The 25,976-nt window shown below is 40.7% G+C and overlaps 1 protein-coding gene across 1 annotated transcript in view; it reads left to right on the top strand.

Moving 5' to 3' along the window:
• LOC111153063 (transport and golgi organization 6 homolog) overlaps positions 1-25,976 on the top strand; it is a 197,320-nt gene that overhangs the window by 56,362 nt on the left and 114,982 nt on the right. Inside the window, exons 10-12 of the mRNA XM_022511863.1 lie at positions 11,523-11,655; positions 14,071-14,259; positions 22,553-22,687. Of these exons, the coding sequence (XP_022367571.1) occupies positions 11,523-11,655; positions 14,071-14,259; positions 22,553-22,687 (457 nt within the window). The remainder of the gene's footprint in view (positions 1-11,522; positions 11,656-14,070; positions 14,260-22,552; positions 22,688-25,976) is intronic.

Raw genomic sequence — 25,976 nt, forward strand, 5'->3', positions numbered from 1 at the left:
AGTATAGAAATAATTTATTTTTTTGGTTTTTGAATAGATGGTTTTTTAGATCAGTTTTATGTGCACAGAAAAGTTGAGCAGAGAGAGGGCCATGTATCTCCTGCCCCCCCCACATGTGCACAGCCTCTCCCACGGGTAACCTTTCCTATCAGAGTGGGACATGTGTTACAGTTGAGGACCCTTAACACTGACACACCACTATCGTCCAAAGTCCATAGTTTACATTAGGTTTCACTCTTGGTGTGGTATATTCTTTGGGTTTGACAAATTAATCCCTCATTTTACAGTAAAAGGAAGCAAAATCCAGAAGAGTGTGAAATGACTTGTCCTAAGTCATACTAGTGAGTGCCAGATCTGGTCCAGGAACCAATCCTTTTGTCCCTTCTCTTTCACTGTGTTGAGAAAAGATAATATTTGTACATGGTACACCTTTAAGAAGTACTACAAAAGGTTTTGCAGTAAAAAGTTAGTTACTTCTCCCAGTAAAAAGTTAGTTTGTTCCCTAAATGCAGTCATTCTTTCTGGATGTTTCCAACTCTAATTGAACTGTAACCTTAAATAACATGCAGAGGACCACAAGAAGTATCCTTGGGGCGCCTGGATGGCTCAGTCGCAAGCATTCAACTCTTGATTTTGGCTCAGGTCATGATGTCAAGGTTGTGAGGTTGTGTCCCATGTTGGGCTCCACACTCAGCAAGGTGTTGGCTTGAGATTTTCTCTCTTTCCCACTGCCTCCCCCGACTAAAATAAATAAATAAATAAATAAATAAATAAATAAATAAATTTTAAGTATCCTTCAAAGCTGTGGAAGAGTCAAGTGTTAGATGGTACATTCAGATTCTGTGGTATAGTGTAGTGAAAACACCTGGCCTTTTGAGTCCAATAGACCTAGGTTGGAATCTGGCTCAAGGGTGACGATCCATGTGACTTCAGGTGACTTATTTAATGCTTGAGTTGTAGGGATGAAACAAGGTAACTTGTGGAAGGTTCATTGTATACTTTAGCAAATAATTTGGCTCAGAAAACTGTCAGTTCACTTTTGGTTCAAGGAAACACTTTTTAAAAAAGATTATTTTATGTAATATACCCTGAAAGCATGCACGGTGCAAAATACTGTGTTAGGTAACTTGCCTTGTCCTTTTCCTTCTCACAAGTCTTAATTAAACTCAGTAAGTGCATTAGAAATTCTGGAACATGACTATCAAAAGGATCACGGTGATATTTTAGAAGGCAGCATTTGACTAGTTTAATCTTTAACAGGGGTACAATCAAGTTCCAGCCTGTACTGAATTTCAGTGTTAGGATTCAGTCAGCTTGATTCATGTTTGTATTTCCACACGTCTACATCCCCATAAAAGATAAGGCCATGAATTAAGGAGACAGTTCCATTTACAGCCGTATCAGCAGGTATTTAGGGATAAATGTAACATTTGCACAAGGCTGTATGTTTTACAAAATATTTTAACATGAATTATCTTAAGCCAAAAGCTTAGCACTTGCATTATAAATGAGGACACTGAATCCTAGAGGGGTTTAAATGTCTTACCCATGTTCACTCAATGCGTGATTTTGGGCAATCATGTAGGTGTCAGAAACAAAATTCATACCTGTTTCCTGTCTCCTGACTTCCTGGTTCTCTTTCAACCCTACAGTGGTCCCAGAGGGATGTACTTAACCATGTAATGGAAGTCTAGTAAATGAGAGAGGGCGTATGTGAAGGCTGCTTTCTGTTTGGTTTTGCTTTGAATCAGAAACACATGTTTATTCTTAATACTTCTGACCATTTGGACTCTGGGTTTTTCCTTTCCTTTTTAATTTAAATTTCTAGTTAGTCCTTCCAGAGAAGTTCAGTCTTTCAGATATTGAAGATAGGTGTTGAATAAGCCAGTACAATAAAAGCAAACCTCCTTTTGTTCAGTCTACTCCCCCTTCCATGGCTGAAGTTCTGTGATGCTTCAGTTAATTAACATTGAATAGCTTCTAGCTACAGCTTAAAAAAGAAAGAAAAAAGAAGAAGAAGAGAAAATACAGAGGGCTTTGTAATTTCCCCACAAAAACAGAATTTTTGAGAAAATAAAAAGCATTCAGTGTACTTTATTCATTCTTTCTTTGATTCAGTTAATCAGTCACCAAAAACATTTTTGTGAAGTACATACAGAATGGCAGATACTCTGCTAGGTTTACAAACACAGAAATCATTAAAAGCCAGTTACTGCTTTCAGGGAGCTCCCAGTCAAGCAGTTACAGGTAGTGTGTGATCTCTTGTTAAGAATACCTAGAAACGTGTCTCTATTACTTGTTAAGAGTAGTCTCTAAGCTCCAATGGAGGGTTGTAAGGCCTAACCGCAAACACCTCTTCTCATGGCTGGATCTGTGATAGAAGGCCAAGATGCGTTGGGAAAGGACTGTGGAAATCCCCAAGCTGCCAGTAGGGTCATTGGTACCCATTTGTTTTCTCATGTGATCTGTTCTGAGCCATTATGATTTTTATAGATCTATACTCTCCTCTTATTTTGTCCATCAACCATGTCCTGCATATTTATACCGGTAAAGTCACGGGTAGACATGAAACTTCATCTTTTCTTCAAAGCGCCATTTCACTTACTCTCAGAGAGCCTTTTTCACACCAAAGAATTGAAAACATACCTTGAGAGCCTGTCTCTACCTTCCCTGCTTCAGCTTTCCCACCTCTTAGTATTTTGTTTGGTGATCCATAGTCCCTACAGATACCTCAAGTAACAAGAAAACCTTTCAACTAAACAGGATTTCATCTTTAAAGTACTAACTTCAGAACTACTAGAAGGGAAAGCATGTGGGGAGGGTTAGAAATTTGTACAACTTGGTCAAATTTCAGTGCTTAAAAATTTTGGGGATGGTGGAGGATTGGTTCATGTTTTACAACTAGTTTTACCTCTTAATTGCTGAGGTACCAGAAGGATACAGAAGAAGAGAGCAAATTTGCACTCAAGTCAGAGGATGGTAGATTAGATACCAAAGCTCGATTAATCTAACCTCCTTGTTTTCTAGGTAAGGAAACTGAGACTCAGAGAAGTCAGTTGATTTGTGTTAATGCCTGTAACTGGTCAGTAGGAGTATTACAAGCAACCCTACATGAAACATACCCAGTTGTTATACTGCTGAGAAAATGGAATTTCCATAGGTCAAAATAATACATAAAGCAGGGATTGTGTTTCAGAACTTGAACTCCCATCCCACTTTGCCTCTCCGTGAGCAGGAAAGAACTGCAACTAGGAGGAGACTACAATAAGCACAGTCCAAGGAAATTCCACAACACCCCACTGTTAGGGTGTGGATGCGGGGTTGTAGGACCCTCTCCACTGTGGGGCAGGAATAGCTTACTGTTGGGCCTTCACTGTTTCCTCAGTGGGTACTGTCACCAGCCTAGTGTGGAGGAGACTGGGAGGAACTGGTCCCAGCAGTTTCTTCCATATGTAGTAGGACTTCATTGGAAGGACTGTTGTTTTGTTTTGTTTTGTTTTGTTTTGTTTTCCTAGAGCATTTGGTCATTGTCAGTGCAGTCAGCAAGAGATGACAGTGTAACATTGGCTGAATCAGTGCAGCCTCCTGTGTCCCTTTATAGGTCACTAATCTCCAGGTATAAGTCGGTGATCTGCGGAGTCCACAGGAAGTGGGAAGTGACCAGATTCCATTTTGGGTGTGTATATAGAGGCTAATGTTGGATGTGAGGTGCACACCAAACAGTTAACCCATATATGAGTTGAGTGCCAGGCAAGAGATTGGCAGGAGGGCACTGTCCTTGGAAAGGCCTGGCCACAGTATGTCCCTGGAGATCTACTGGAAGGCTTGGTACAATGGGGCTGTATGATTCAGAAGAGTCTCAGTAGGAGGAAGGGGAGGTGTTGCAGAAGCTGCTGTCCATGGTGCCACTCAGGAACTCTCGCCCGACTTTGCAGAAGTACCAGGACTAGAGTTATCAATAGCCCAACAAGCTGGGGCCTACTGATTCTGAGGGAAGGTGGCTGGGATGAAGTTGGTATGGGTTAGGGACTGAAGCAATGAAAACATGCACATGGGGAAGTGAGTACTGGGAGGCCATAGAGTACTTGCTTTATTCTTTTTAAAACTTTGAAATACACATGACATAAAATTTACCATTTTAACCATTTTCAAGTATACAGTTCTCTGGCATTTAGTCCATTCTTACTCACACAGTTATCATCACTGTCTGGTTCTAGGACTTGTTCACCACCCCAAATGTAAACACCATACCCATTAAGTGATCTGTCCCCATTTTCCCTTCCTCCTCGTCTGCTCTCCGTCTTGTCCCTAAGGACTGTGCATGGATTTTATGTCAGGCAGATCTGGGTTCACCCTGGCTCTGCTACTTACTAAGAGTACCTTGGCTCAACTAACTTTGCTTCTCTCAGCCTGTTTTCTGCATTTTTAGAATGGGCATAAAAATGCTTAACCCTCAGGACTTGTGAGAATCGATTGTATATTAAATGTTTGGCTGAATAACCCAATTTATTCTTGAGTAGACATTGCAATAAATGATAGTTACTGTTGGCTTTGTGAAAACAGTTAGCAGTGGGGTTCCTTTAAGTTGTATACTTCTGTAACAACTGCTTAGTCACCAGACATTCAGGTAACACAGTTTAATCATCCATCCTGATAGGTGCTGAAATAGAGAAAGAGAGCGGCTAGTTGAAGAGGGGAGAGATAACTATGTACTTATGGGCTGATTTTATGTTATAAGCCTTAAAGTGCTATTAGAATTTAGAGGAGACAAGTCATTAGTGGTGGCCAGATGCTTACTAAATACTTGAATCAGTGAATGAGTGGGTGAACCTTTGGAACAGTCAAATAAATAGTAGGCCTGTGGAAAAGGTAGAACTTTCAGATGGCCCATCCAAAACCTTTTGGGGAAAATAAATGTCCTCCCATCAAGGAAGTTTATTTATTTATTTATTTCTAAAAGATTTTATTTATCTAGTTGACAGGGAAAGAGCACAAGCAGGTGGGAGCAGCAGGCAGAAGAAGATGGAAAAGTGGGCTCCCTGCTGGTCTCTCTATCGAATAAATAAATCTTAAAAAAAAAAAAATTAAGGTGCTTTGACCAAGTCAAGCCAGTAAATAATGGAGATTTAACTCCATTTGGTTTTTGTTTTTTTGTACAAAAGATGCTGGTAAGGAAAGATGGCTCCACAGGGATTACTTCTGGGAACACAGACTACAACACCAAACAATAGGCCCTTACATTATCTGGGTGAATCTCTTTTTTTTACCACTTGTAATTGGTGATATCATAATTAGGCCTGCATATTACTTGTGAACACTGCCATACAATGCGCTTCATTTAGCTGGGCTTATGGAGATTAGATCATGCACAGGAAACTGGCTCCTCGGTTATCAGGCTCCACAGAAGAGCTGGGAGGCTTAAGGAGTATGAGAAATTAGGGTTGATTTAAAGGGACAGGCTTCCCTGGAAAAGCACAGAGAGTTTTCCAGCTTGTGCCTCCATGACCTTTAGTATTCCGTAAACAGCTTTGATAAAAAAAAAAAATAAACGGCATTGATTTCTACTTCAATTAAGCACAATTTAATTAATAACTAAAATCTGATAGTGTAGACACAGATAATGATGATGAAAGGAGAAAGATGAGGAACTGACATTGATTAATTCTTGTTTTAAAAGATTTTATTTTTATTTATGTATTTTAGGGAGGGCCAGAGAGAGAGAGATCACAAACAGGGGAAGTGGTGGCAGAGGGAGAAGCAGGCTTCCCGCTGAGCAAGGAGCCTGATGTGGAACTGGGTCCCAGGATTCTGGGATCATGACCTGAGCCCAAGGCAGATGCTTAATTGACTGAGCCACCCAGGCGTCCCAATCTTAGCCCTATTTTAAAGGATGAGGAAAGGGAAACTTAAAGAAGCCCTTATTTACAGAAAGAATATTGAAAAAGTAGCAATTTGCTCTTCTTAACTCTTTAACTTGCCTGCTTTCAAGCATTATTATTATAATTGGTTTACTCATTTTATTCTTCTTGGTAGATCACAAGCAATTTAGAGAGAACAACTCTTAAAACTCATTTTTCTATTCACTACAGTGCCTAGGACAATGCTTGGATTCCAGTGGGCAGTCACATAAATGTCGTTGAAGGCATTTGTGCTGTCCTTTTTGAAAGGACAATTACCGTTAACAAAAATCAGTGTCCTTATGCGCTTAACCCTATAAAGTCAGTGCAGAGCTAGGTGCACATTGTAATTTCTTTAACATTTATAGGACATGCCCATCTGGCAGTTAGATCTGAAGAGTGACAAACCTAGAGGAAGCTTTGTTTTTATTTTTCAAATCTAGTTTTAAGTTTTTCTATTTGGCATTATTTGCTTGTTTATTCCTAAGAGCAGGGCCTTCAGTAATTAGAGAATTAGTGTATTGATGAGTAATAGGCAGATTAGTAAGAGATAAAAAGGTAGTCAAAAACAGGAAAGGTAGGGGTCAGAAGATGGGTTAATTTATGCATTTTCCCCTGTAGTTCTTCAGGCTGCACACACAGAAGGGCGCTGCTCCAGCTCAGGCTCCCTGTGTCTCAGCCTTCTGCCAATCTCAAATGGTTTTCTTAGCCTCAGAGCTAAAATTGTTCGATTTAGGGCTAAAGTGTTGCTTAAGATAAGACTCTCCTCGTTGCTAGGATGTGTACGGTATTTGATTCCCATTCCTCTGGCCTTGCAGTCATGGTACCCCTCATCATTTTCTCTTCCCTAGGTATATGTGGTCGGGAATGAACCTGTGACGGTTTTAATGGAGTCCCTGTTTCCCGTCCTGGGAGTGCTCTTTTCTCTCTACTGTTTTACCAAACAAAGTGTGTCTCACATAAGGTAAAAACAAAACAAAACAAAACAAAACAAAACCAAAAGCAAAAAATACCCAGAGAACCTTATAGTGAAATCTTTATTGTATATTGTTCTTATTCTTATTTTGAATATAAAACTTAATGCCGCTTTGTAATTTTGTTTCTTCCAAAATCAATAAAACGTTTAGGGATCCTCTTATTCGGTTCATCTGCAAAAGAAGGAGAGCTTTTCAGATTTCAAGGGATTGGAAGTAATTTTTAGAATGGCTTTCCTCAGCCTCTGTCATAGACTTCAGAGACAAAAATCCCTGTTTACATGTGTAAACATGTCCTTGTTTGATCTGTGAGAAATACTGGAATTACATGTCTAGGAAGGAGGAAATGGAGAATGGATCATAAGAACTTTGTGGGGAGTGAGAAATCAAGCGGGGGAAATCTGGATCTGAATGCGGCACTCTGTAATGTAGACTTGGATCTGGTGTGAGTGCTGCTCAGTGTTGTTTGGAATGAAGGGATTTATTTCTTAATCCTCCAGAAAATAATCTTTTGTACTGGAATTTAAGTAGGCTTCATTTTGTGTCAGCCTCTGTTTTCACAGATATTTATGTTGTTTCTTCTTCCTTATAAAGGTTTATATCCTTTTTTAAGTCCTAGAGAATTCTGATTTTTAGTGTTTGGAAATCCCCCACATGTGACCAGATATACAATAATAGTACCTTCTTCATAGGGTTATTATGAAGACAGATGATAGAGTTCAGTTTAGCACTGTCCCTGGAAAATCGTAAACTCAGTAGACAGCTACCATCATTGGTGAAGGAAAGCTCCCATTTACCTTGGACTCTAACTTTTGGTCAGCACATCCTTGCAGCCCACAGCTTCAGGAGCAGTGACAAGAGAGAACACAGAAGAAGATAGAGACTAGAAATATGTGAATTTGGCTTCAAAGAACTGTCCATGTAATAACTTACAGTTCCGAAACCCAAATCCTCACAGCACTTTCATGTCCTCCTTAGAGACTGAGAAGGAAGAAGCAAACCTTTATTCCATCCCAATCCTAGTTGACTGGCACAGATAAAAGGGGGTAAGGAATCAGCCAGAATTTGTTGGTGTGGTGTTTCGTGGTCACCAGCTCTTGGTCCCATTGGTAGATGGTTTTATCAGTGTAAACTTTCTTTCACAGTGCCTGGTCCAAGGCAATGGTACACTTGAAATTATTATTTTTTAAAACCGTGCGGGGCTTCTATGTCTTATCAGGGTTACTTCTAGAGCCAAAGATTAGCCAGTCACTCACTGAACTTCAGGATATTAGATATGTTCTGAAATTCACAGGAAGCATAGTTTCCAGTCCTACACTTCAGTAGTACTAGGTGGTTGTGCCAGCACTTAGAATGCTGTGGAACCTGACAGTCTTCCTTTCTTTTTTTATGTTAGCTTGTTAGATGTGTAGAGTAGGATGACAAGCTCATTTATAACTGCTTTTTCTGCCAGGTCACTTTGCCAAGAGATCTTATTATGGATTCTGGGGAAGCTAGAGAGGAAGAAGGCAATTGCCAGCCTGAAAGGATTTGCACGATTGGACAAAACTGCGTCCTCTCTTCATTCTCTGTGTCAGTTTAGAGCCGCCACTCAAGGCGGCATCATGGTTACCATCAAAGAGGCCAATTGGTGAGTCCACACAGCCTTCACCCTCTGTCTTCTGACACAATTGCACCCCAGAGGCCCTTCCCGGACTTGTCCGCTAAGGGGCGCTGGTAGAACGGGACCTAGAACTTTAAACCGCTGAGGTGCTGCTATTTATAATCTCTAGATGAAATGTGGGCACCTTAAATAATCCTGCAGTTTTTCCCCAGATGCCAGCTAATAGTAGGTGCAATTTGCTGGAGCCTCACAGCTCTGCATCACAAGCCCACTTCTCAAAGTCTTTGCCAGAGAATCACAGTAAAGGGCAGTCACATGTTTACCCTCAGCACCATAACGATCTGTTTCTCTTTCTGACTCCCTAAATGCTACGAGTGTGTTCACAGTCAGACTTATTCCTTAGGGAAATTGTCTGATAGCTATCTTTTATGTTAATTTTATGGTGGAGGTTTCTTTCTCCTGGAGAGCAATTAGAAGGTGCTTAATAAATGTTAGTGGAATGGATCATTTATTTCTCTAGCACCTCACAAATATATTTTAAATAATTTTCTTTTTTGGGAGATACGTGTAGATATTATTGCCTCAGAGTGTAAGTTCCTGCTGACCAGAGTCCCATAGAGTTCTCAGCTGACGGCTCAGATTTTTCCGTCACATTCAAAGGGTGGCTCTTTGTTAAGGTGTAAATACTTTTTCTTATTCATAGTTAACTTAGTAAAGTTATAAGACACCCTTTCAATATGCTGGAAAACACACATTGACTGCAAGCAGAATTATCGGTACAAACGTAAGCTACCAATTTCTTGAGAGTTGTTGAGCACTGGTGGGCTTTGTGATCATAACCATGCCCCTGTACTGAAAGAGTTTAAAATGTCTTCACATGTTTATTTTTAAAACACTTTGGAACAGTTTAATCTGGGACCACTTCAGTGACTACATAGAGAATTTGTAGTATTTAACTTATCAGTAGTTAAAACTAATTGCTATCGTGACACGCCTCTAGTGTACATCTGAAGTGCACATATGCCGGAATCGACAGTTTTTTTTTTAAGATTTTATTTACTTATTTGAAGAGAGAGACACGACGAGAGAGGGAACACAAGCAAGGGTAGCGGCAGAGGAAGAAACGAACTTTCCGCTGAGCAGGGAGCCCGATGTGGGTCTTGATCCCAGGACCCCAGGATCATGACCAGAGCCAAAGGCAGACACTTAACGACTGAGCCACCCAGGCGCCCCCAGAATTGACGGTTCTTGCTGAAACTATAGTTTATCTTCATGGAGGAGAAAACTGAATAGACAGTTATTGACTGAATCTCCATCTACTGCCAGAAGCAATGGACCCTTAACTCAGGGTTTCTACATGGACTTCTACATGTCCACAGTCCCTTTGAAATTATATACAAGAAATGTTTTGTGTGCAAACCTGAATTTTTTTTCCCCTGAAAATAGGGTCCATAGTTTTCATTTGATACTTTCATTTGACACTCCGTATCTCCAGAAAGTTGACTTTCACTATATTAAAGAAGTGTGTGTGTGTGTGTGTGTGTGTGTGTGTGTGTGTGTGTGTGTGTGTGAATTTATCTTTTGTTCTAAAGATCTTGCTCCTGGTGGCAGTCCCCTAATGGCAGGTCAGTCTCACCACTTACCTTTTGTACCCTATCATTCTGCCCAGGAGCCCCAGTTATCAATACAAAGTTTGTTTAACTTTAAACACTAAAAAGTAGCTTAGCTTTCATGATCTTTGGATCTAGAATTTTAATTTTTCTGGAACTAAGTATAGCTACAGTATTTGGAACTGACTCTTTCATTGAAATTTTAAGAATGAATGAAATACAACTGCATAAGGTAATTATTGTCATGTCTTTTAAAAAAAAGTATTTAAATATAGTACTTCATTTTGACAGGGTGGTTACAGAGGCTTAGATGTGACTCTTAGCCATTTCAGTTTTTTTTCCTGATGTAAAATGTGGTGTAGATACATGGCTGATGTGAAGGATGCTGGGAGATTCTGGGATAATATAAGAAAGGACCTTAAGCTTAGTTTATAGGTTATTTTTTTCTACTAGAGGAGTATAAAGGCCATGTTATTAGTGAACTGGCATATTGGGACTTACTTCCCAATGGGATGGTCAAATCAACGTTATTTCATAATTATATTTTTCAATGATATGAAGCAACGTCTGTCATTTTTTTCTCAGTTTAGTTTGAAAATATTTTATTCCTTCTTTAATCACAAGAGTACATTCCTTCTTTGTATAGCACAAAAAAGCATAAAGAGGAAAACAAAAAGCAGCTACAATCCTAGTCACTATTCGCGTTTTTTTAGTGTTTTTGTCTTCTAGTACATCTTTGTGCCACTGTGTTTGTTTACATGATATAGAATAATAATATTGTATCTTTGCTTTTTCACTTAATCTGCAATAAAAATAAGACTCTTAGTACCTCATGAGAAGTTTCTTAAAACTTCTTGCAGAAATAGTAGCATTGCTTTTACTTGGAAATTTGCCTGAGTCTTTATGCATTTTCATATTTCACCTAGTTAGTTATTAGTTGAGATGGACTGCATGTTCTCCTGTAAGGATAGTGTCTTTTCCTGCTGCCCATAACTCTTCAGTGGCTCATTGAAAAAAAGTCCAGCTTTCTTTGAATGGGCATTATGGCCCTCTATTATCTGACCTTCCTTTGCAGACTTCTTTTTCTCTCTTCTTCCTTGGGAACCAGAATATCTGCCTACAACCTGTACTTTAATTTTTCCTTGCTTTTTCAGTTTATTGAAATAATAGTATTCTTCAACATCCATCTGAAAAGCCACTTCCTTCATGAGTCTTTTCCCCACTGAGCAAATGAGTACACAGGCCATGGTACCCTGCCTTCTGAGAATAAACCCTTTTCCAGCATGGAGGGACAGGAGAGTAATTTAAACACATTTTTGAGATCTTTGTAATGATTTACTGTATGAAAGTACCATGTTACTTTAGGAGATTATTTTGGTGTTTCAAGAAAAAAATCTCTGAGCAACACTGCCAAGATAAATCTTACCCTGTGTTGCAGTGATGAAGATGAGGATGAAGCCCTGTACCAGAAGGTGTCCTCAGAGCAGTGCCGGGTAGAGCATCTCGGGGACTTGTTGTCCCACTGCCAAGAGTGCGGTTTGGCAGGTGACTTCTTCATCTTCTGCTTGAAGGTAAGAACTACATATAGTAAGGACATGGTCAGCTTTATTCTGGGGTAGTACAGTGATCCCCTTTGATTTTTCAGGGCAGTCATAAATTTAGCTCCTAAAATTAAGGTCTTAATCTAAGAGAGAAATAATCAGAAGATGCAAGAGTAACTTCTATTTTAGAAGCCTTTGGGTTGGTAAAAAGAAAAAAAAACTTACCTTTAGCAGTATACATGTGATCGAACTATTTCCTGAGGTGATCTGCCCTGAACTTTAAGAGATGACCAACGCAGAACTATTGATCTATGAAAGGGTTAATCTTTGCTCTGTGTTGATGGCAAGTACTCTTTTGAAGTTAATAGCAGGTTTTGCAGTTATGGAGTAATCCTTTATCCTTTCTGACTGTTGTTTTGTCAGGTATTTGGAAAGGAGATTTAGCAGTTCTGCCTTTCTCATTTCATTTTGTAACCACCTGAAACCTTTTCCGGGTCTGTTTCTTAGTGCTGGTGATTGCTCTAATCTCTGACAGCAACTTCTGCCCCATACTGTACTCCTTATTTGCACCATTTGAGACTGTAAACGGGGAGGATCTCTGGTTTCTGTCTTCTAGCTCTGTCTTCTCCATTATTTTCCCTAAATTAAGTGTCTGTGGAGTTTAAGGTCGGTGTGGTTATGGGGAAATGCAAGGAGGGAATCAGGGCTAACGCTTCTAGAACTTGAAGTCAGGGCCACTTTTTTGGTGCTTTTCTCACCTCTTGTGTTCATCTTTTTTTAAAAAGATTTATTTATTTTAGAGAGAGAGAAAGGGAGAAAGAGAGCACAAGTGGGAGGGGCAAAGGGAGAGAAAAATCTCAAGTGACTCTGCACTGAGCACAGAGCCTGATGTGTAGCTCGATCTCACAACCCTGAGATCATGACCCTGAGACCACGACCTGAGCTGAAACCAAGAGTCGGCCGCTCAACTGACTGTGCCACCCGGGCATCCCTCCCTCTGTTCACGTTCTGTCCCCTTACGTAGCCACTCATTATAAATAATGTTCCTAGGAGGGTGCTCTTAATGTGAGAATTTTTAAAAAATTTGTTTAAAAAACACAAAAAAAATCAGAGACTCCTGGATAATTTACTTGGTTAAGTGACTGACTCTTGATTTTGGCTCAGGTTGTGATTTCAGGGTCTTGGGATTGACCCCTGTGTGAGGCTCTACCCTGGGCATGCAGCCTGCTTGAAATTCTCTATCTCCCTCTCCTTCTGTCCTCTCCACCCCATGCTCGTTCTCTGTCTAAGATAAATAATAAATAAAACCCTTAAGAAAACAAAACAAAACAAAACAAAAAAATCAGAGGCCTTTGCTCTAAATCAAGGTTTCTGCACCTTAGTACTGTTGGCGTTTTGGACTGGGTAATTTGCGGGGGAGGCCTGGGGTTTCCTATGCTCCCTTGTAGGATGTTTAGTAGCATCTCTGACCTCTACCACTAGATGCCTATATCACTTCCCAGTTATGACAACCAAAAATGTCCTCAGACATTGCTAACTGTCCCCTGGGGAGCAGAAATTCCAAGGCACAGTTGGGAACCATTGCTCTAAACTGTGACTTACTTTGGTAAAGCATTAATTATTAAGGAACTTAAGCTTTTCCCTTCCCAAGGAAATTTACATTGTGAAGTATAGTGGAAAAGCCTACAAAACCCACAGTAATGAATTATCTATTAGGAGAGATTTAGTTTTAAATATCTTAGGGGAAAAGTTGCTGAAGGCATTTAATAGTCTCTGAAAAGGCTTTGGAAATGTTACATGGCCTGAAGTCTCAGTTCAGCAGGGCTAGTGGTGGACTAGATCCTGAAAAATACTGAGAAAGTAAGTAGTGTATCAAACTAGTTGTCTTTGTATATGTTGCTTTTTATTGTGAAGTTTTAAGTCTTCATATATGTGATATCATAATATACATATCATTCTGCAATTTCCTTTTTTCACTCAACTCTGTTTTTGAGGTCTTTCTGTTGATGTCCATATCTAATTTATTTATTTCAACCACTCAGATATAATAAATACAGTTTATTTATTTATTTATTTACTCATTCTCTTATTCTGGCTATTACAAATATTGCTGCAGTGAATGCTTTGACTAGTTCTTCCTGTATACATTTCTTTTTTTTTTTTTTTTAAGATTTTTATTTATTTATTTGACAGAGATCACAAGTGGGCAGAGAGGCAGGCAGAGAGAGAGAGGAGGAGGAAGCAGGCTCCCTGCTGAGCAGAGAGCCCGATGTGGGGCTCCATCCCAGGACCCTGGGATCATGACCAGAGCTGAAGGCAGAGGCTTAACCCACTGAGCCACCCAGGCGCCCTCTGTATGCATTTCAAACAGAGTTTTCTCACTGTGGTTGAAGCCCTTAGTTCTACTGTCTTTCTTTTCACTTTTTCTTTCCTTCATGCTAATAGGAGTTGACTCATTTGGCTGTGGAAGATGAAGCAGAATTAAAAACAAAGCCCTTCTCCAGCAAAAGCCTCTTGGAATCAGAGGAGCACCAAGCTCTTGTGGAAGGCCAGCAGCAGAAGCTGCTGGTCCTACAGCTGTTGGCTGTTCTGTGCGAGAGGATGTCTGAGCAGATATTCACAAACATCGCTCAGGTCAGTGGCTGCCATATTCTAGATCCCAGGCTGGTAGTATTTGTCTATATTTTTGTTTCTTTACATGTTTTCCAAAAAATGTTACTTAAAAAAAAAAAAAAAGTTGTTCAGAGATTGGCTTGAGCCAACACCTACTGGGGCAAATAGAATTGTCTGAGCCTTTTTCAAAATATGGATGCTTGGCCCACGACTTACCGAGATTCTGATTCAGCGTGTCTCTATTAGCACCTGGGCATGTGTATTTTTTTATGCCCCATGGATGATTCTAATGTATATCAAAAGTTGAGCATGATTAGAATACTTAAATTTGAAAAAAAATCACTAATGATAACACCACTTTGAATTTTATAGATCAACCTGACCACCTGCCTCCATAGCAGTCTGTGAACTTTGAAGATGTTTTTTAAAATGTTTGCAGGGTAGTATAACCATGTGAATCAGTGCCTGAATGTTGTCGGCTCAGACATTATATTTACCAGCTTTTTGAAAAATAGGAAATTAAAGGGGCGCCTGGCTGGCTCAGTCGGTAGAGCATGTGACTCTTGATCTCAGGGTTGTGAGTTTGGGCCCCCCATTGGGTGTGGGGCCTACTTAAAAAGAAAAAAAAAATAAAAATAAAAAACCCCAGGAAATAGAAGTAATAAAATGTAGGCAATGTCGTCACCATATTTTTACCGTTATTACTGGAATTAGTTGTTGCTTGGCTGGTAAAGAGTCAGTTGTAAGATGGTGTGATTGTCACGCTTAAATCTGATCCTTCAGCTCTTTGTATTGCCCTCATTGTCATGTGCCTTTGGGTGTTGAATGCTAAGCAGCATTTCACTATAGCTCCTGCTGAGAAAATTTGCAGCTGTCTGTCAGCTCCAACTTACCGTGCCTGTTTAATGAGAATTATGTTCATGATTTCTTTCCTGGCTTCTTATTCCTTCAGTTCACTGACCCTGTGTTACCCAGTAGGGTGTTGTTTCTCCTGTGTTTATATCCATTCCCTAAAGACTTTTTCATCCAGAACTTACGGTTTTGTCTCAACATGCTAGTTGAAGGGAAAAGGGCCTAGAAACTATATGACTTGAGCTTTTACACTTAGCTCCCTTTGCTCCTAATTAAAGAATAATGGTTTTAGGCTGATACAAAAGTGACTTGTCCCTTTAAATCATCCTCCAGCTAAGGTTAAGATCTATCAAGATGAAAAGAACCACAAAAAAATATTAAATTGCATTTAGGAGTTTCACTGCTAGTGGTAATTTTAGTATTTATTTTGAAATACACACACATATGGATAAGTTATACATAATACATGTTATAAGTAATTTTGTTAATATCATTAGGAACCAAGATTTTCAGTATTAAAAAAAGTTATGAATATAAAATCAAAGAACTTGACTAAAATTCCTATAATATTGAATTTCAATTAGAAGTATTCATATGAACTCATAATTAATTTTTTCTTTTTAAAAAAATAGATATTCCCTTGCTCCTTCCACTGTCCATGCCGGGCAGCAGTGACAGTCCAGCTGCCCTGAGCATCCTTCATGCTGGACAGTAGTTTCTAAATATCATGTCCTGCTGGAAGAACACAGAGCTCATTGGAGGAAAAGTTCATTCAAGGTCTAGGGCAGGTATTATACACTGTAAGCCTCAGGACATCTTGTTATGCCTAAATAAAAGGAATATGTCCGGGACTAATGAAGTCATGTCAGTAGTACTCAGGAGCCAACTTGAAAGATCTCCTCTTGGCCACAGATAGGGCATTTTGTGCATTAAAAAGAATAATGCTGGGGCACCTGCGTGGCTCAGTGGGTTAAAGCCTCTGCCTTCGGCTCAGGTCATGATCCCAGGGTCCTGGGATCGAGGCCCACATCAGCCCACATCGGGCTCTCTGCTCCGCAGGGAGCCTGCTTCCTCCTCTCTCTGCCTGATCCTCTGCCTACTTGTGGTCTCTGTCTGTCAAATAAATAAATAAAAATTAAAAAAAAAATAATGCCTGCAATGGACTGAAACACATCCAAGTTATAAAAACCTAAGCCAGGGTCCCCCTTCCCCCGCCAAAATCCCTTTTGGACATCACTGGAAGTTGCTAGGGCATCAGCTCATTATTTTGTAAATTGATAAATGAAAGAGTAAAAACATCTATCTTACCTTTTCTGTCAGCACTGTATTTCAACGTAAACAAATAGCTGGTGGAAAAATTTTCTTCATATAAGAATCACGGCTAAAACATTAAAAAAGAGACCTACAAATTTATATTTTGCAATCCCCTAATGAAATAATGGATCTAGGTGACAATCAATGTTTGCTAAAACTGTTAGGGGTACTGTATAATGAATATAACTAGACCAAATACATCCAAATCAACTGATCCTCCCCCCCCAGCATTTTATTATAAATTCTTGCAAATTTGAAAGAATTTTATAGTGAATACCTGTATACCTATAACTTAGATTCTATTGTTAGGCTTTTATTATCTTAGCTTCATTACATATTTGTCTATGTTTCCATCTGTCTTTCCATATTTTCCCATCTGTCTATCCATTTAAATTTTGGTGGATTTCAGGGTCAGCGTAGATAACAGTGTATGTTCCCCTACATATTTTCAGCCTGGAATGATCGATCTCAACATCACCAGAGCTAGACAAGCAGACGTTATGTGTCTCCTAATGTAGTGTAGTAGGAGGTACATAGCACCACCAGGGAATGTTCCTTCACCCAAAAAACAAAGAAAACCCCACAAACAAGCAAATGAAAGACAAAAAAAGTCCATAAAATGTGAATCTGAATCTCAAAAAGGAAGCTCAGGGTACAGCAATGTTATGCCACGAAGAAGCAAAATCAGCCAATTTCAGAATGTGAGACATTCTACAGTGCAAATGACCCAGTTTCTTCATCAAGTAAATGGCATGAAAAAGGGGCAGGGCTTCTGTAGCTTAAAAGAGACTTAAGAGACATATCAACCAAATGCAATGGTGAGAATTCTCTAACATATCAATTGTATGAGAGGACATTTTTGCAACAGTTATGGGCCAAGTATTAGAAGGTATAAGGAATTTTTACTGAGTGTAATCATGGTATGGTAGTTATGTGGGTTTTTTCTTTTTTAAGATTTTTATTTTTAAGTAATCTCTGCACCCAGTTTTGGGCTCGAACTTAGAATCACAAGATCAAGAGTTGCATGCTCTACTGACTGAGCTAGCCAGGTGCCCCTGGTATTCCAGTAGTTCTGTAAAAAAAAAAAAAAAAAAAAAAAAAAAAAATCTCTTTGTTGGAGATTAAAATAGAAGTATTTATGGATAAAAGATTAAAAATTCAATAAAATGTATTGGCAGATGACGTACAAGAAGATGTAGAGAGGAATGAGCCCCTCAGTGGTCTTGTATGGATACAGAACCCTGTACCAACAACCCAGTTCTGTCATTCCTTTTTTTTAAGAAATTTAATTTTGTTTAGTTAGTTTTTTCCTTTTTTTTTAAGATTTTATTTATTAGAGAGTGAGTGAGAGCACAAGCAGGGGGGAGGAACAGAAGGAGAGGGAGAAGCAGACTCCCCACTGAGCAGGAAGTCTGATACAGGGCTTGATTCCGGGACTCCGGGATCATGACCTGAACAGGAGGCAGACACTTAACCAGCTGAGCCACCCAGGCATACCGCCCCCGCCAACCCGATTTCTTCATTCTACAAATACGTAGTCAAGACCCACAGAGTGTGTGCCACATACTCTTCTGGGTACCAGGGACACAGCAGTGAACAACACACATATCTATCCTCACGGGATTACATTCACATGGGAGAGAGAGACAGTAAACAAGTAAGCAGCAGCCCACATTGTGTTAGATGGTATTAAGTACCGGAGAGAAAAATCAAAGGGGATGCCAAGACAGTGTGGAAGATAGAGTGGTTATGGAGAACCTCACTGAGAAAATGGCTTTTTTTTTTTTTTTTTTAAAGAGTGAGCCCATGTGTGTGTCTGTGTGTGAGCAGGTGGGGTGGGATAGAGGCAGAGGGAGAGGAAGAGAGGGAATCTTAAGCAGGCTCCACACCCAGCGTGTAGCTCAACACGGGGCTTGCTCTCACAACCCTGAGGCTGAACCTGAGCTGAGATCAAGAGTCAGAAGCTTAATCTACTGAGCCACCCAGGTGCCCCAATAGAATGGCTTATGAGCGAAGATCTGGAAGCAGGCAAGGAGGGAGCCATGGAGATAACTCAGGGAAGAGCGTTCCAGCCAAGAGGGAGCATGTCTCAAGTGTGGAGGGCTCAGCCAGGAGGCCAGTGTAAATGGAGTGGAATGAACAACATTTCCTTTTTTTGTCCTTTCAGAAAATGGCTACCCTTTGCACCTTTCGGTATTTGGATCTCTGTACTTGGCAGAGTGGAAGGGCTTTATGTGATTTTTTTTTTCTCATATATTAAAAGCACTTTTAACATGAGTAACACATGCTTACTGTAGAAACATTGAACAACAAAGAGCATAATTTAAGAAGTATGGACTCCTGATTAAAGTTAGTGTATTGAACACATGTGTTTATTTGCTCCTTCTGGAAACCACAGGGGCCAACAGAGCAGAAGGGGACAGACAGCAGATAAAAGAGAATAACAACATTCGGAAACTGGAAAATAATAGCTGACCTAGCAACTCCGAAAATGGAGGGCTGTGTGCCTGCATCGGGGAAAGTCAAGCAGCAGAGCACTATATATCAATGAAGCTGTTCACATTTTATTTTGAAAAGGAAAAAAACAACAACAACAAGTTCCTTCTCATTGCAGAATACTGGAAGGACTGGATCAGCTAGATCAACTGAATTTAGAGCTTAAAACAGGTTGAAAGGCTCTGCAAGGTTCAGTAGACCCCTTGAATCCATCCTCAAGTTTGTACAAACACCTGCCCTTCCCAGAGAAAGCCTGGGGACCTGTTCTTGAGAGAGGTTGAACTTGGGTGGCAGCAGCAGGCTGAAAAGCTTGAGGGTTAGGCTGCTATCTACAGACTTGACAGTGAGGCCTCAGCCCTCTCCCACTCGACTGCCAGGATGTTGGCAGCACGGTTAAACATCCCCATAGGGAGAGGGTGATGATTTAGGGAATTACTGTCTGCAACGTGTCCAGAATGGTACCTGGTAAATAGTAAATGTCTAATGTTATTATTAAGCACCTAAACCATTGGAAGTGGTTGCCTCCGTAGAGCCACAAGTGAGATAGGGCACCGCTGGTTTTCATTATAAACTTTCAGGATTATGTGGCTTTTTAGACTATGTAACATTACAAAAATGGTTAAATAAAAAGTGAAAGTCCCGGGGCGCCTGGGTGGCTCAGTGGGTTAAGCCGCTGCCTTTGGCTCAGGTCATGATCTCAGGGTCCTGGGATCGAGTCCTGCATCGGGCTCTGCTCGCCAGGGAGCCTGCTTCCCTCTCTCTCTCTCTGCCTGCCTCGCCACCTATTTGTGATCTCTGTCAAATAAATAAATAAAATATTTAAAAAAAAATGAAAGTCTCTCCCTCCTCTCTACAACGTATGTAAATTCTAGAACACACTTCAGTAACATACCTATCCTTGCGGCTGGCAGCCCACAAGGAAACAGGAAATGAGTAGTAGCCAGGAGGAGCTGTTGTCCAGACGGGTATGGTGGTTTTGTTGTTACAAGAAAAAAGCTTGGAGTAACACTTTATGGATGACAATAACAGCTGGCTATCACAGTTTACAGCTCCTTAGGTGTTTTGCTTTTGTTTTTGTTTTTTTTTTAAAATATACATACATACATACAGTTTCTTTCTTTCTTTCTTTCTTTTTAAAGATTTTATTTATTTATTTGACCGAGAGATCACAAGTAGGCAGAGAGGCGGTCAGAGAGAGAGGAAGGGAAGCAGGCTCCCCAGCGAGCAGAGAGCCCGATGTAGGACTCGGTCCGAGGATCCCGAGATCATGACCTGAGCCGAAGGCAGAGGCTTAACCCGCTGAGCCACCCATGTGCCCCAACACAGTTTCTTTCTTAACAAAAATAGGATCATACTGCTAGTTTTGCAGCATCTTTTTTTTTTTTTTTTTTTTTTTTGAGGAAGGCTTTAGAAAAAGTGGAAAGGCTAGATAGTTCTTTTCTAGCAATTTAACAATACATTTGTGCTGAAGTAGAAGACTCCTATAATCAAGGGGTGCTTTAGAAAACTCTTTGGAGGCAAAATAGGTGGCCCAAGATGATAAATGTAGCATTTTCTCTAGAAAGGCCACTGTCCTTAACTTCAAATATCAGTAAAGTCTTAGGCTTGAGAGGGTGGTGAAAATCGCCATAACCAGCATTGTTCATTTCAGTAAGTGGAACTTTTAATAACCTTTCTAGTTTCCTGCCTTGCTCCAAAGACAAGTGGTAACAAGCCATCCTCCTGACTTTAAGCTCGCAATAAAGACTCTAGCACAGCTTGTGATTTGCCCAGAGAATTAAACATGCAAGCTTGCATGGTATTTAGAGGCTTATTATGACCTATCTCAGCTGTACCGCTTTCAAAATGATTTTTCCCTTTTGAGCCATTAATCCTGAATATGCGTGCGTGTGTGCATGCTTGCACGTGTGTGTGCGCACATGCCCGGATGTGTGTGTGTTTGCTTTTATTCAGAGGTATTTCTACTTAAGGTGATTAACACAAGTGCAGTTAAAATGATGCTGACCAAATTAATTCCATTTAAAGCTTAGTTGTTAGCCAAATGCTGTATAAAATCTTTTTTTTTTTTTTTAAAGATTTTATTTATTTGACAGAGAGAGATCACAAGTGGACAGAGAGGCAAGCAGAGAGAGAGAGAGGAGGAAGCAGGCTCCCCGAGGAGCAGAGAGCCCGATGCGGGGCTCGATCCCAGGACCCTGAGATCATGACCCGAGCTGAAGGCAGAGGCTTAACCCACTGAGCCACCCAGGTGCCCCCAAATGCTGTATAAAATCTTAAATATTAATAATCTTAATCCTTTAAAAAATATCTGAAACTTCAAAAAAATGATGCTGGATCATTTGTACAGATTGTCTGGGGACTCAGTTCTGGATATAATTGAGCGCCTCTTCGCCCGTTCTTTGCTTACTAGAATCTGACTGTCGTAACCAGGTTGGGTCAGGCGGGTCCTTGAGAAGGAAGCCTCATTATGAGAAGCAGATCTGAGGACCCTCTAAGATGGTCAGAAAGTATCAAGTCATTTTCATTTTAATTTCCTGGCAAAATTCAATAAAAGTCAAGGATGTTGGATTAGTATATTAAAACATTTGGGAAAGTATCAGTGAGGTTTCTCCTTTATTGACTGCATAACAGTCCTTTATTAAAGGAGTTATATATAATAACTCCTTTATTGACTAGCTTAACGAGCTCACAGATTCTTTACCAAAAAATGAGGATGGGGGTGCCTGGCTGGCGTAGTCGGTCGAGCATGCAACTCTTGATCATGGGGTCCTGAGTTTGAGCCCCACATTGGGAGTAGAGTTTACTTAAAAAAAAAAAAAAAAGAGGGGGCACTTTTGTGGCTTAGTCTGTTCAGCATGTGCCTTCAGCTTAGGTCAGGATCCCAGGGTCCTGGGATCAAGCCCTGCATCGGGCTCCCTGTCCAGTGGGGATTGTGCTTCTCTCTGCCCCTCTCCTTCCACCCATTTCCCCACTTGTGCTCTCTCTCAAATAAATAAACTCTTAAAATAAAAAAGTGAGGGGCACCTGGTTGGCTCAGTGGGTTAAAGCCTCTGCCTTCAGCTCAGGTCATGATCTCAGGGTCCTGGGATCGAGCCCCACATTGGGCTCTCTGCTCAGCGGGGAGCCTGCTTCCCCCTCTTTCTCTGCCTGCCTCTCTGCCTACTTCTGATCTCTGTCTGTCAAATAAATAAATAAAATATTAAAAAAAAAGGTGAGGACAGGAACATTGACCTCCTAGAGTTGACATGAGATGTAGGTGATATTGGGCACTTAGAACACTGAGCACAGGGGCGCCTGGGTGGCTCAGGGGGTTAAGCTTCTGCCTTCGGCTCAGGTCATGATCTCAGGGTCCTGGGATCGAGCCCCGCATCGGGCTCTCTGCTCAGCGGGGAGCCTGCTTCCCCCACTCTCTCTGCCTGGCTCTCTGCCTACTTGTGATCTCTGTCTCTCTGTCAAATAAATAAATAAAAAATATTAAAAAAAAAAAAAGAACACAGAGCACAGAACACTGAGCACCATGCCTGTTCTTGCAGGTTCTTGCCTTCATAATGTTGATGAGGAAGATGGTGAGGATGTAGATATGACATGTGAAGAGAATTTTGAGATTCTTTTTCTTAGTTCTCACCAATTCTAAATTCCGTTTCTGTCTCAGGTTGTGGACTTCGTAGCAGCCACGCTGCAGCGAGCATGTGCAAGCCTGGCCCACCAGACACAGAGCACCGTGGAGTCGCAGACACTGAGCATGTCCATGGGGCTGGTGGCCGTCATGCTGGGAGGAGCGGTTCAGGTGAGTGGCAGACGTGAGCCAGAGTTGGATGGAGGGGGAAGAGAAGAGAGAAATGTGTTGCTTCCCTTCTCACCATGTGAGAAATCAGAATGGACGTTGCACTTAGGAGAACGAGGATAAACAAGTCAGGTTGTTAATGAGAATTCTCGCCGAAGTAGAGGACAAGAAAATTGCACCACTTCCACCTTATCACCTGCGTAGACTATCAGAAGGGCGGGACTCTCTGTGACCTGGCACAAGCCTGGTTTGAAAATATTCGGCACGGTGTTGTGCATCTCTGGAGAATACTAGCTTCTCTCCCTTAATAAAGGGGCTCTGCACAGCTCAGCCCCTCTCCCTCCTGCTGTACTTGGGGGAAAACTTGTTTAAACTGCTGATTGCTTAGGACTCTACATGCAGCATGTTAAAGCCTTGTGTCCAGTGCATCTATTTTTTTTTTTAAGATTTATTTATTTTGAGAGAGTGAGAGAGAGACAGCACAAGTGAGGGGGCAGAGAGAGAGAGAGAGAGAGAGAGAGAGAATCTCAAGCAGACTCCACACTGAGCGCAGAACCTGACGTAGGGCTCCATCCAAGGACCCTGAGACCATGACCTGAGCCAAAACCAAGAGTCAGGCACCGAACCAGCTGTGCCACCCAGGCGCCCCGAGTGCATGTACGTTTTACATACTTAATTTATAATATTTAAATTCATTCACTCAAAAAAATATTTGTTGCTTATTGCTGTGTGTCTGCTGAGGGCCTGGGAATCCTGCCATGGATGAAGCAAACATGTTCCCTACCCTCATGTAGTTTATAGGCAGTAAGGAGTCAGACACTAAAGGACTATTCAAAAAATATACTTAGAATTGAATGCAGTGCCTGAAAAGAGAAGAGGAGGGTACCAGGAGAACATAACATCTAACGTAGGCTGGAAAGGTTTCACTGAGGGAGTACCAGTTTAAGCTGAGACTTGAACGGTGCGTAGGGGTTTGGGGCTGTATGTGGTGCAGGTGGAGGCAACTCTTTCAGTCAGACAAAGGCTGGGAAGCAGGAAAGAGTTCGGTATCCTTAAATACTGATGGAATACAAGTGTAGCTGAACTGTAGAGACCAAGGGTCAGAGCAGTGCTGGACAAGGAGGGAGGAGGCTGTGCGTGCGCGTGTGTGTGCGTGTGTGTGTGTTAGGAAACTGAGAAAGCAGAATAAGCTTAGTGCAAATATAATGAAATCTGACCCAAAATCAGACTGGTCATAACTCTTAGCAATGAGAGGGGAGCCCTCTGGGAATGGATTTTTTAACTTGAAAATTCAAATCTGATACTGATTTGTGATATATTAGAATTTGCCTCCTTTTAGCCTGTCCTTAAGACAAAAAGGAATTTTATTTGGGCCTGTTGTAAGGTGAAGCCCATTTCTTGGTAGATTTACTCAGTACTTCAGATTTATATTTTCCAAGTAGTTTGAACAAATTAATTTTAGTTCCATTTCTCAAGTCCTATTATATCCCTGCTGTTAGAATTACCAGGAGGGATTCACCAACGGAATAGTTTTTCTTAGGTTGTGTTGTTATTGGATTTAGTTGGCCTGACTGGTTTTTGTTTTTCTGGTTGAGTATTAAGAATAGTTTTGTTTCCATAAGTTGAGGGTTTTTTTTGCTTTTCCCTTATTTAACACTTAGAATTTATGTCACATCTCAAATAGAAAAGAGAACACAGATATTTCCATTTCCCTTTCTAGAGGCCTGTTGTTGGGGGACTGGCAATATAAATTAGTCATGTTTTAAGATAGATTCACCTGACTGATACAAATGTACATCCCATACCTGTCCCTGCCCTTCCATGAGCCATCCTGACTCACTGATTACATCCTGGATTCTTCTGACTTTGCATTTAGTTAAGTGAACTTAAACACGTTACCCCTTTACTTTTGACCTAGATCTGTTGGGGTTTTTTTTTTTTTTCCTCTTTTATCCTTGGATTCATAAGGGGCTTCTATAGTAATGCTGGGTTTTCTGTTTTTGTATTAGGAAAAAAAGTCATGATTCTTAATTATGTTTTTAGACAGTCACTGCCAGGCAAAGGCTTTTGCTTCAGAGTCTAGATTATATTATACCTACCTCCGATTAGAGTTCATCGTTTTAGCTAATGAAACAGAATCTAACAGCATTTAAACCTTTCTTTCCTTTTAACTTGTGTAATTAAGTTGATTATTAGAACATAGTGTCTGGGAAGAAGAGTTAATTTGGAGAAAGCCTAGGTCTAGGATTGCTAATTAGACAAGTGTTATTCCAAACTCATTTTCTAAATTTCACGGTTGGTCATCAGTAAGTTTCCTGTCCCTTTAGGAAGCAGTTTCCTTTTTTTTTTTTTTTTTTAAAGATTTTATTTATTTATTTGACAGACAGAGATTACAAGTAGACAAAGAGGCAGGCACAGAGAGTCAGGGAAGCAGGCTCCCTGCTGAGCAGAGAGCCCGATGTGGGGCTCGATTCCAGGACCCTGGGATCATGACCTGAGCCAAAGGCAGAGACTTTAACCCACTGAGCCACCCAGGCACCCCAGGAAACAGTTTCTTAATGTTGTTCCAGGGCCCATCAGGTCCCCTAAAGCACTGCTGCGTGGAGCTGATCTGAGCTTGAGGCTTAAGGTGGTGGGACTGGGACTTGAACCCAAATCTTGAGATCTCATACTACGTTTTCTGAGAGTATCATAGAGTGAACTCATTCAAGAAATATTTATCATGTGCCTCTCTGTCCTCATGGAGTTTATCTTCTAGTGGCTATAATTAAGCCAGTGAATTCTTTTTTTTTTTAAGATTTTATTTATTTATTTGACAGATAGCAGAGAGGCAGGCAGAGAGAGAGGGGGAAGCAGGCTCCCTGCTGAGCAGAGAGCCCAATGTGGGGCTCGATCCCAGGACCTCGGGATCATGACCCGAGCCGAAGGCAGAGGCTTTAACCCACTGAGCCACCCAGGCGCCCCAAGCCAGTGAATTCTTAATTTAAAAAAAAAAAAAAAAGATTCACATTTCTGTATCTCATGTGTTGCTCATTATAAAACAGGCTGTATTGCATGCTGACTTAGAACCAAAACAAAAATACCACTTGTAAATAAGTTCATGACATTATAAATAAGAACTGGACATGTAAACTACTCAGCTAAATATCTGAAGAAACATAGATGATACATAGAAATGAGAGCACAAAGAATAAACATAAATAATTTTTGGAACTAGGAAGTTTTAGGTCAGAATTTTATTCCTAGAAGAGACTCTTGGATTCTTCCAAAATAGTCATTCTCACTGGAGCAG

The sequence above is a fragment of the Enhydra lutris genome, unplaced genomic scaffold (assembly GCF_002288905.1).
Source record: "Enhydra lutris kenyoni isolate GAN:26980312 unplaced genomic scaffold, ASM228890v2 scaffoldscaffold30, whole genome shotgun sequence".
NCBI classification, from domain to species: Eukaryota; Metazoa; Chordata; class Mammalia; order Carnivora; family Mustelidae; genus Enhydra; species Enhydra lutris.